General features: G+C 36.6%; 1 protein-coding gene across 1 annotated transcript in view; it reads left to right on the top strand.

Annotated features, from left to right (window-relative positions):
- The window catches only part of LOC149794247 (uncharacterized), an 87,825-nt gene that overhangs the window by 60,912 nt on the left and 14,626 nt on the right, over window positions 1-12,287 (top strand). The window contains exons 10-11 of the mRNA XM_089968375.1: window positions 9,316-9,557; window positions 9,973-10,110. Of these exons, the coding sequence (XP_089824501.1) occupies window positions 9,316-9,557; window positions 9,973-10,110 (380 nt within the window). The remainder of the gene's footprint in view (window positions 1-9,315; window positions 9,558-9,972; window positions 10,111-12,287) is intronic.

Raw genomic sequence — 12,287 nt, 5'->3', positions numbered from 1 at the left:
ATCATCAATCATCAATCATTTTGGGAACACCGTTTGGCTTGCAATAATACAACCTGATCAAACAGAAATTTATTTCAGTTGGACTGACTATGTCTACATACGACTGCAATTTGAAGGATAATTTAGCTTAAATACCTGACTAGAGATTTCAACCGTTATAACGTCAAAACCTTACATTATACGCATTGAATAGATTCGGAGTTCAACCATGGCCAAAAGGTCTACAGTTAGATGTGATTTCATCTATAAAAGGCAAAAACCAGACTTTAGTTTGTTTAACCATTTGTGTATATGTGTGTGTCTAGTATACGATGAGATTAACTCCTTTTATGGTTTTTGCACCTATTGGGTTTTCTGACACATCAAAAATAACAACCACTTATGTATAATCCCGTTCATATCCAGAATGACTTGACCTTTTACGAAATGACGTAACTCTTATGTCTCATCGGAGAAAGACGGATATTTACTGAACCATTCTAGATCTGGTACCAAAGTGAAAAGTCCTAGACATTACTGGTACTAAAAGGTTTTATAGAGAAATCCACGTGAAATGTTCTATTGTAAGACTTTGAAGTTAGTCTTTAGGTAATATATATCAAGTTTGTTCTTTATTAATTTCATCTGCTGATAGGACATCTCGAACAAACAGCCCTAAAAGTGTCTTATCTTTGGGGGTCAAAGTTCAATTAGTCTCTAATCGAACTTTGTCTTTGTTCAAGTTGTGTCTGTTTTAAAGTTCGCTAAATATTTGTCACAGAACAGAACAAAGAAAAAAGTTAATATGAACTGCTTACTTTCCTAGGTGAAGTGTTCAAATTTCATCATATCTGACATTGGGTACGAGTATAACACGGGTAGATTAAAATGAATCTTATATCCAACACCTGTTTCGGATAAACGACACTATCTAATGCTTTATTTTATTATGTATGCACTCGCAAAATAATATTTGATACTAAAACATCTACAATAAAAAATAACCCATCAATGACTTAAAATGGTATTAACACCTGCCTCGCTAGGCGCTCAGCATTAAGAGGTTAGTGTTAGGACTGGTCGGCCTGGTGTCAGGATAATGTGACTGAGTGGAACATCAAGCTGCATATCTGCGGCATGATGCTTCGGTGCTAGACATCACTATAAACTGCCACACTACAGAAATGGTAGTGATATGACTGAATTATTTAAAAAGCTACATTTACAATTCAAATTACACACACACACACACACACACGCTGCCTTAGCCGATTCTGGTATTATATCGAAATGGTGCATACAATGCAAGCCCAACTCAGTCATATTATCGAAGTGCCGGCATGCAAAAATAATATATGTTGAAAAAATCTGTTCAGGCAATATATTGTAGTATGTGTTCATTTAACCCCCACCCCACCCCACACCATTAACTTTACATTGTCAGAATCGTGCAGTGTTACCCGATATTGAACCCGCGCGACAATACATATATAGCATTCATGTACATAAAGGAACTATTTTCTATTGTAAACAAACAAAGGACGCAGACGCCAGCACTTTTGATTTGTTGTTGTTCTTGTAGGGTTTAACGCCTTTTTTCATGCATGGCGGCCAGTATTAATGGTGGAGGAAGAACCCAGGAAAACCCCGAAAAGAACCACCGACCCACGAGAAGCTACTGGCAAGCTTTCTCACATACCCACATTAGCCGAATCGGAGACCAGAACCCACGCAGACAGAGGTGAGATGGCAGTGATCTGTAACGGAGAGCGCTTTAGACCACTGGCCATTTACGTTGTTTCTTGCAGTGTATTTTGTTTATATAATTAAACCTTAGGTAGAATTTAAAAAATGAGCATATAATAAAAAGGTTACTGCATTTATGGGGGAAATATGAACTCGTTTTGGGATGGAATACTGCACGACCTTATAAATGAATGTATGCCTCATTCCAAACTAAATACACAAGCGCATATTCATCATTACACAAATCAACATTATTACTGCGCACATAACTCCGCCCCGATAAACTTGAACTTAGTCGCGCGCTCGACATAACTTTCGAAAGAAAATGGCGTGTCTAGTTAAAATTGAAATTTGGAGTCATTTTGTGAATGAATGTGCATTGCAACAACTTTTTCATTTGTTCTGGAATGAATAGATTATGGTATTTTTCTCGATTCTATGAAATTTCGTGATTATGGACTGGATCTGTATGTGACGATTCCACATGAAATATATGAGATTTAAGAAGCTAGGGAGAAGCGTGTTGACATCTGCAAATGTGTTTCTGTTTCTGTCAATGAATGTTTGAAATCATAATGTGGGGAAAATATGAAGTCTTTCAATTGCAATCATCAAAAAGACGCTATGAATTTAATGCTTATTTCATTTTGAGTGCAGTAAGGAGGATGCAATTGTACTTATCGAAATTACAGCACAATTTCGAAATGTGTAATCCAGATTGAAAACCTATGACATGACTCGTGTAATTCGAATTTGCATAAAATACATTTTGAGGAAATTCAGGATGTAAAACTGTAAGTATATTTTATTTTGCCATTCGTATCACCAGCTAAAGAAGAGAGTGCATGACTTGTCACTTGTGTGTTATTTGTAAGGACCTTATCTTGCGTCTGTTATATACTGTAGCTGGCCTAAATCCGTAACATTGAATCAACGCGGAATGTGCCAAAGCAGCTGGTATGTAGCAGTCCACGAAATATCTGTTTTAGTTCATTCAGAAACAAATTTAAACAACCACAACGTAAAGATCCTCTTACGCGAGTGTACATGATTTGTGTACAAATCAAAGGTGCTGGCGTCTGCGTCCATTGTTTATTTACAATAGAAAGTAGTACCTTTATGCACGTGAATGCTATATGTGTATTGTCGCGCGGATTCAATATCGGAGAATACTACACGATTCAGACAATGTAAAGTTAACGGGGAAACAAATGAGTATATAATAAGGAGGGCAATTGCTCTCCTGTCCTTTCATATAATAATTAAGTCCGACATTTATTATCCGCAGTAAATCGCTGCACGCTGTAAATAATGATATATTAATTTTATATCGAGGTCAATCTTGAATTAATTTGGAGATAATCGCGTGTAAGTTTTAGGTACTGTATCCAGTTTAATTATAAAGAACTATTTACGTCTTCACTTGGGTTACGCTCCATTGCATTTGTTAATATTCACATCCTCACACGCATGTCGTCTGCTTCTGGTTCCATGTGTGCGGTGAAACCTTCGAAGTAATGCGCTATATTTCGTCTCTTACAATTGAAAACGAAACCTTGTATCAGTCTAGCTAGTGGCTTTAACGTAGTTTTAAATTATAATTATTCCGAACTGATTTCTGTTCAGCTTGTGAAGAAGCGCACAAGTTTGAGAATAGCCAAAACTATTTCTCTTTTCTATAACAGTTTTGTAAGCAAAATATACTTTACCTGCATATGTAGTCCAAAGGAAATAGAAGTCTCTTATTTGCTTTTCTGTATAAGAATCTTGATGGAAATCTGACTATTACTTTTAGTTTAACGTGTAAAATGTAATACCTTTTTTCTACAATTTGACATTCAATCTAAGTTAATAGATGCTAGATCAAACGCAATGGTAATCATTCATATAGTGAACGTGCATCATCTGGTATAGATACATATCAGGTAAAAGTAAATGTTTTCATAAAAACCGATGATTCATAACATGTTAACAAACAAGTGTTGGATGATGACAGGGAACGAAACTCGTCCTTAAAATCCAAGAACTGAAATCTGAATCAATACCGAATATACCAAGGTAAAGTTCATCCTAAATTGGAGAGAGCAAGAGGAGAACATGGAGATCCTATGTCTCGAGGCTGAACTCTCTCTTATATGTTAGATCAGTAAATTCTGTCAAAACTAACAGCAGATGTACCAACCACTTAAAAACTACAGATGAAATGATAAACGCCCATACCATAAATAACAAATACATTAGTAAAATATACTCTAAAAGAAATCTCATCACTTGAGAATTATTTTCAAACTTTGTGCAGTCTCACAATCATGAAAGAATCGGCTCTATTAAATATTAAAATCTAATCTGCTAATACCAAAGATACCAACAAAAACAAGCAAACAAAGTGTACTCCTAGAGAACTACAGGACTCTCTGGATCTAGCCCATTACACTTCAGTAGGAAGGGATGATATCGATTATCAACTTTTAACACACTTACATGAGGCAGCTTTCAATACACTACTTAACAGTTTCAATACAATTTTGGAAAACTGGTGACTTCTCGTAGTCTTGTCATACGAGTACTTCAACCTGTAAATTACCTTGCCGACCATCCCATCTGTGGTTTCATATAATTAAGAAGCTGTTTTTGCAAAATTATGGGACAGAGATAAATGGTATCTAGAATCCTACAAACTGCTCTCCGACGCTAAGTGTGGATTTACGCGAATTCGAAGCACAAAAGACCATCTTGTCGGGGGGCCCCGAGTGGCCGAGTGGTCTAAAGCGTTCTCCGTTATGGATCACTGCCATCTCACCTCTGTCTTCGTGTGTTCGAGTCTAGGATTCGGCTAATGTGGGTATGTGAGAAAGCTTGCCAGTAGTTTCTCGTGGGTCGGTGGTTCTTCCCGGCTTCTTCCTCCACCATTAATACTGGCTGCCATGCATAGCCTATCGTGTGCTGAAAACAAATGGCGTTAAACCCCACAACAATAACAACCATCTTGTCAGACTAGAAACAGAAGCTTATAGTTGGTACCTTTTCGACTCGGAGAAAGCTCATGACAACATATAGAAATACGGCAAATTAAATGATGAATTAATTCTGGATTAAAGGGGTCGTATATGTTTTCAAGAATTTCATAGACCGTGTAGATAGCACCCTTTCTGAACGCTATCAACAGGAGTTGGGTGTACTTCATGGTAGCATATTTTCAACTACCCTACTCAATATAAAAATCAACAGTGCAATTAAATGCCTTAATTCAGGAACTGACTGCTTTAGGATTTTTTGATCCTAAACAATATGCACGTTACTGAAAGTAAACCTCAGATAAGCATCAAAAAGAATTCAGAAATGGGATCAAGGCAATGGTTTGCAATTGTCGCACCTGTTTGAATACACTTCTGCAGATTGCATTGCGAGACCATGACGATCCAAAGGGTCTGTGTTTGGGAAATTGTCTTATTCCTGGTGTGGGGGCGAGCAAATTGATACGGCTGATTCTGGACTGTAAACCTTCCTCCACATATTACATGTGTCAGGGGCAAATATAAAAAAAATTGTAGATAAATCATATTCTTGGCAAATACCAATTTGGAGGCAGATTTGAAGGTCTGACTTCAGTGTATACCGGTCATTAGTAAGATCGAAAATTTACTATGGTTTTTGTGCGGATCAGTCCATAAATCTTACATGCAGATGCTTCATCCGATACACAATCAGGGACTTTGACTTTGACGGCGTTAAGAAAGTCCCCTACAAAAAAACATATATGATGAGGCAAACGAACCATTTTGTTATCTAAGACTAACGAAATTAGTTCCTGAGTATATTACAACACTATCTAAACCATCTAATCCTACATATGACGTATTATTTAGTTCCAAATACCAAATATTGTACGCTCAGGAAACAATCATCATTCAACCTTTTGGCACACGGATTCGTCCTGAGAGAAACAGTAGGCCTCAGTATTGGAAATACTACAAAATTAATTTTCTAAAGTCACCGCCGTTTTCAACATCCCCCCAAATAATCTTTGATCTAGCCAAACAATCCTCAACAGACCGTCACCTTTATTCAGAAGCAATTCAATCAAATCAGAGCTCCAATCGCAGTCGTAAGATGGAAACAAAGCCCTATCTACCATAGTAACACACTAAAGCGCCATCTCGAGCCTGTTACAAGATAAAGTTTCAATGTTTACGGCAGAAATTATAACCATACTCAGATCTTTGAACTGCGTTAACACCTGTCATAAAACAATATTTTGTTATTTTCACATTCCTTTTCCGTTCCGAAAGCTATGAAAACCTAAAAATATGATAACCAGTTAATATCCCAGATATTACAGAAACGTGATTTGCTCGTACAGTCTGCAGGCTTTGATTCACTTTATAACGCTGTGTTCTTCTCACATTTTCATTTATAATTTTGATAACTAAAGTATTTAGTAAGTTTTACAAAACTTATTCGTTTTGCTTCTTTCTGTTACTTAGTTTAAGAGCATAGAGTCGGAACAGTCGTACACTGAAGAGTGTCCTAATTTACGGTAAATGGTGCCAATAAGCAGGCCGTATTATGCATTAACTGAGATTTCTAAGACAGATAATTCCTTAGAAAAATAATAATCAGACAGCTTGGTGATGTCTCTTACCTTTGTAAGAATTCTAGAAGCGACATTTTATTGCTCTCAATTGAGTAGCCATCTGGATTGTATCTGAAGCCGTCTATATTTCAAATGTAGATTTCTCTTAAAATAACGTTTTCACCACTAATGATTTCAGTATCATTTATGATCTCAAAATATGATCCCCACAGACAAGGCAAGATAACATATGATTTCTGTTAGTCACGCGTCTTGATTTTTCGTCTTTAGACGATGCAAGTTTGCAGATGCCAAACTGTGGACAACTTAGAACCTCATACTTTGATTGACATAATCGAGTACCATTCTGCTGACTTCTGTTTCATCTGATGAGACTTCACGAAATTGTATAAGATGGCGCTCAGATCCATTATTATACTATAATTCCAATTTTTATAAATTGTCTGCGTTTTCTGCGCTTTGAGTGTATGTAAACAGTCACGTGATACTGATCTGGAATTTTTTACACATCGATAAATTCTGCGGACTACTTTTGGTTCCCTGTTACCAGATCATTTGATGTTAAGTTTTATCTATATCAACGCCTTGCACCCTAAAAGTAATAACAACATGTTCCCACCCACCCACTCCTATGATTTCTAATAACAAATGACAAGCCACACCTTAAAATCGACCACTAGAAGTTAAAACAATGTAACTGCACAGACCTTCCTGCATTCTAACACTCGCCCCTTTTGCCGAAGAAGGCATATATCAGGTTTTAGAAGCTAATCTTCGGAAATTATTGCATTTCACCGCGACATCATGTTACAGCAGCGGTTATTAAGGGTCTGTGTGTGTGTGTGTGTTTGTGTGTGTGTGTGTGTGAGAGAGAGAGAGAGAGAGAGAGAGATTTGGATTTTTAACGTAGCTTCTAACAAGTTTTCAGTCATATCGCTACGATGTCTGCAGTGTAACAGTTTATAGTGATGTCTAGCATTGGGGCATCATGCCGCAGACATGTAGCATGATGTCCCACCCAGTCACATTATCCTGACACCAGGCCAACCAGTCCTAACACTAACCTCTTAATGCTGAACGTCAAGCGATGCAGCTGTTAGTACCATTTTTGTAAGTCTTTGGTATGACTTGGCCGGGGATCGAACCCACGACCTCTCTCATCCGAGGCGGACGCTCTAACCACTAGGCCACCGGAGCGGTAATGGTCAGGGTCATACGTCAAACAAGCGATGTCACTAAAAATGGACACGATTTTGCTCTTGAAAGATCGAAATGCATAGAAAATAACAACGACGTTGCTATAACAACACGTGCCACACGCAAGCGTAATTTTAAAAAAAAGAAACAGAAGGAATATTCCTAGTTTAACCGCAACAACCATTTTTTTAATGTATTAAAATAATGATCATAACAGTTAATCAATGACATGACCCGCTATAACATTCTACCCCGTATCACTGTATAAAGAAGAACCGATCGATGAATCTTGTCTAGCGAACATAGGGCTATGTATTCTCCCGCAGTTAAGTGGCCAATGAAATAAAACTTCGATGTACATAAAAGTGAATGTTTCTTTGGTTAAATCCGCTGATCTGATGTTAGAAAGGATGTAAATTGAAATTATTAGGATTAAATGATCGTGGTTGGGTATTTATCAATGTGTAAATTTTACCCAATCACTCACAAAGTTTACATAAAGTCCTTCGGACTGTATTTACTTTGTGAGTGATTAAGTAAAATTTACACATCGATAAATACCCAACCATGATCATTTAATCCTATGATATCATTTCTTCAATTCAGTATTTAAAAAAATGGTAGGATATGAAGAAGGCGGCTAGTGTGTGTTCATATTTTACAAAAGCGTGTCTCGGATCGAGAACAGACCCTACTGAATCTTTTAGTTCGTCAGCAGCTAAGGAACATCAGAATCGTATAGTACTGCAATCGGTCCCAGGTGTGAATTTTTTTTGGAACGGGTGTTTAGCTCCTTACCTTGTAAACTTCCAGCAACATTTTTGTTATGTTCACATAGGAAGTAAATGCAGTCCTTCTAACTGTCAGTTAGTCTGTGTCAAACGATTGGCCTACGCAGTCGGATACCAGACCATACAATACCTACTTATGCAGAAACTTCAAGTTTGATATTAATCGGTACGATACTATGTTGCCAAGCCACGTCTGGCTAATTTGCATATTTTGTGTTGCTAAAAATCCATGCAAAGGAGGCAGCTCTTGTGTGTCTGTCATTAGTTCTGCCTATAATTAAATTAGCTATCATCAGCCAATCTTTTGTAAAAAATAAAATCGTCGTTTTATATAACATTTTAATGTACGCAGCATCATATTCCAAGATCTGCCATTGGTTTATGTCGAACCAAGAATATTGGAAACTCTAAATGGTAGTATAGGCAAAGGAGAGTACCGGGATCGTCCCAGGCATTGTCACCAAAGCTAGATCAAAGATTTTTCCGATAACAACATTTTGCAGACAAAATTCATTCCGTTTTATGATCTCATGGCAGCTCCAGGATCTCTCGATCGTGGTTTACTATCTCAGATTATACGGGAAAAGTGCGCCGTGCTCTTATAATAACGTACGTGTGAGAGCGTAATCTCCATTAGCTATTCTACTGACGTGCCGTTGAATCCTATGCATGCATAAACACTTTTTAGTATGTAATTGTTAGCATCATCCATGCTTATAAAGGTCAAAATGTCAAAGCCAGATACTTGAAAGTAGATGTCTACTTAGGCTACCTAAACACATCCTCAGTGTCATTGAGTATTTATTTCAGATCCTTAGGTTGAATAAGATAATGGGGAAAATGCTAGTAATCAAGTACATTACAGAAGCAGATTTCTTGTTAGACCTTTTAAATTCCGTTGACTTTTGAAAGAAAATTCTCAAACTGCGCAGCGCAAAATGAAGGAGATCACACCTCTATGGAAGAAAGCTTTATACTTCGTATAACGTAAAATGGTATATTTTTCAGTCGCTAGCCACCAGGCGATCCCGACTTCTTCTTCAATTACAAATACGGGCAGTCTGTATCAGACGTCTCAAAGGACATCAACTTCAAACAGCGGGGACTCAAGTGAGAATAATAGACGGCCTCCTATTGTAGTTGAAGCAACAAATGTTGCCACCATTATCGGCGCCGTTTGTGGGGTTGTAGCTCTGATAATAGCTGTCGTAGTTCTCATCTGCTACTTGAAACGGAAATCAATATCGAAGGTGACTAGAAATACTTTTTTTTGGCTCTTATCAATTCAGGCTTCATTCTCGCGGAAAATTTATCCAAATGTATGATATTCGTTGTCACCCTGTAGTCAGGAAATATTTCTCATCCTTCTATTTTCCTCAAGTGCGACTTTGTTCTTACAGAATGAATAAACTTATCTTTTAAGAAAGGAAACATCTTACAAAAATTAAGGAAGAGTTTGTATTAGAATATTAACACAAATCTTACAATCAGGCTAGCACACAAATAGCAGTGTCCTCACATTTCATGACCATTATTTTCATCATCATCATCATCATCATCATCATCATCATCTTTTTCTTCTTCTTCTTCTTCTTCTTCTTCTTCTTCTTCTACGAATTAAAAATGTAATAGTTTAAATTCTTGTTTGGTTCTATTGACTTGCAGAGCACGAAAACTAATTTGAACTATGAGTATAATTTCGGACTAAATACTCTGAGTTTGGAGGACTTGCCAGGTTTCATCAACCTTAGCTACGAGGAGGAAAACAGAGCACATCCGATGAAGAAAACAGCAAATAAAATGGTAAGCACCGATCTTCCTGTATCTTTACTATAATTGAGTATGATTATTTTGTATATTGTACATCATCATTTTTTAAAAACTACGTTGAGCTATGATATGGAATGACAAAAATACCGCCATCATTTTTGTGGTCGATTATGTCTGTCGAATGCCTACATCCGCTCGTACGTCGTTTGTCTCCGACGTTGTGGTTGGTATTTCCTTTCTGAGAAAATATTGCGCGTAGAGTGTTACGCTTTTGTATCTAAATGATACATCCATAAGTTAAAGCTAGATTGCTAAGACTTTATTGCGTGGCTCGCTATCCGGCCATACTTCCATGGTCGCTTTTCTTGTTAAATGTTCCAAATGGTATTAGTCCAAAACAAATATAATCAGTATCTGCGTCTATTGCACTAATTGCAAAACTATTTGTTGATAATAAAAAAGCTTATGTAAGAGACATACCAACAGAGAAAGCAGCATTCATCTTTGACGATATATTAAAACATTCGGGTGTTTAAAATATAATTTTCTCAGTTATGTGATAAGACAAAGCATTGCTGTGACATTGTCTAGAACTTTTCTAGTTTACATATTACGTATCCAAACAATAGTGTGTCTTTTATTTCCATATCTCCTAGTTTCCATTATTACTACATTAGTTTAAAATATAATTTTCTCAGTTATGTGATAAGACAAAGTATGGCTGTGACATTGTCTAGAACTGTTCTAGTTGACATATTACGTATCCAAGCAATAGTGTGTCTTGTATTTCCATATCTCCTAGTTTCCATTATTACTACATTAGATGACAGTGGATATATATATATATATATATATATATATATATATATATATATATATATATATATATATATATATATATATATATATATATATATACCCACACACAAATATCACCTGTAGTTGTGTTGTTGCGACATATTTTTTAATTTGTATTTTATTTCATTCCTGCACCTCTGACAGATACATGCTGGAGGAATATAATATTCAGATGTCCGTTACATCATGAAACGTTACGTTCCGTCGCGATTTGGTTTCCGCTCAGTAATATTCAGACCATATATGATAAAAGGTTTTAAAATAAAACGAATAAAACCAAATCTGATTTTCAGCAATTTTTATAAAATGCTAAGGAATAAAAGCGCCGGTTTGATTTAGAAATCTGCCCTCAATAGACAAAGACTTTTAGTATCCCTATAATCAAGCTAAGGCTGGTTGTCATAGTATCTCCTTACCGAAAGCGTTCCTTAAGTTTGCTGCTTCGTGCCAGTGTAAAAAAAAACAAACGAAAATGGTGGACTATCACAGCAGAACAGCCTCATTATATATATATATATACGACGAACACGTTTTCTGAAAGAAAGGGAAAGGAAAACTTTGACTAAATGAACTGAATAGGTCAACATTTTTAATTTAACCGTTTCAATATACGAGATCAAGCTACGACGTGTTGCAGTATTTATTGCGTCTTGCGTCTTAAGGCAGTTATTTAGCATCACTAGACCTTCAAGACTCACTGTACTAATCTTTCTCCACCGTTCAACCTATGGAAATTCACCGTAATTACAAGTTCAATAACTTAAAATTTCTGGATGCTCCTGATCCAGTCTATATTTATCTGAATAGACATATCCTCGATACAAACTTCTCTGTAGAGAAAACCATATAAGCCGTACATTTTCAGGATCTACACGTGTTTGAGACATATTTTCAATTCCGCACGAAAGAATCAGGTGCCAATTTGAGCAATGAGTTTTCCAAATTTCAAGGCTGTAAAAGAACATTTTCGGTTACCAATTCGATAAACTCTCAAATGATTCTTTTCACAGAACTTTCATTATCAACCAATTCTGACCAGCCCAACCCATGCATAATCAATGTTATGTTCACCCATTTCTAGACTGGTTCGCCTTCTTCCGTATCATATGTACCGGTTCGGTCAGCCGCGTTCTCGATACACTTAGAACACGGAAGACAACTCTTAGACTAGATGATGAAATGGGCCTATTGCATCAGAATTTCGTTTCTGCTCAGCATATTTTAAAGTACTTTGTGAATTCAACGCAAATATGGTGAGAAGCTTTATCTTATGAAGACCATAGTTAAATTCTACTTTCCCTTTTTTTCAACACAATTTAATGGAGTTAAGACTTTTATTTAAAACTCAACCC

Source organism: Sinohyriopsis cumingii, chromosome 8, assembly GCF_028554795.1.
Source record: "Sinohyriopsis cumingii isolate HCF-2022 chromosome 8, ASM2855479v2, whole genome shotgun sequence".
Lineage (NCBI taxonomy): Eukaryota > Metazoa > Mollusca > Bivalvia > Unionida > Unionidae > Sinohyriopsis > Sinohyriopsis cumingii.
The sequence above is the reverse complement of the archived record's forward strand: the minus strand, read 5'-3'. Positions and strand labels throughout refer to the sequence as shown.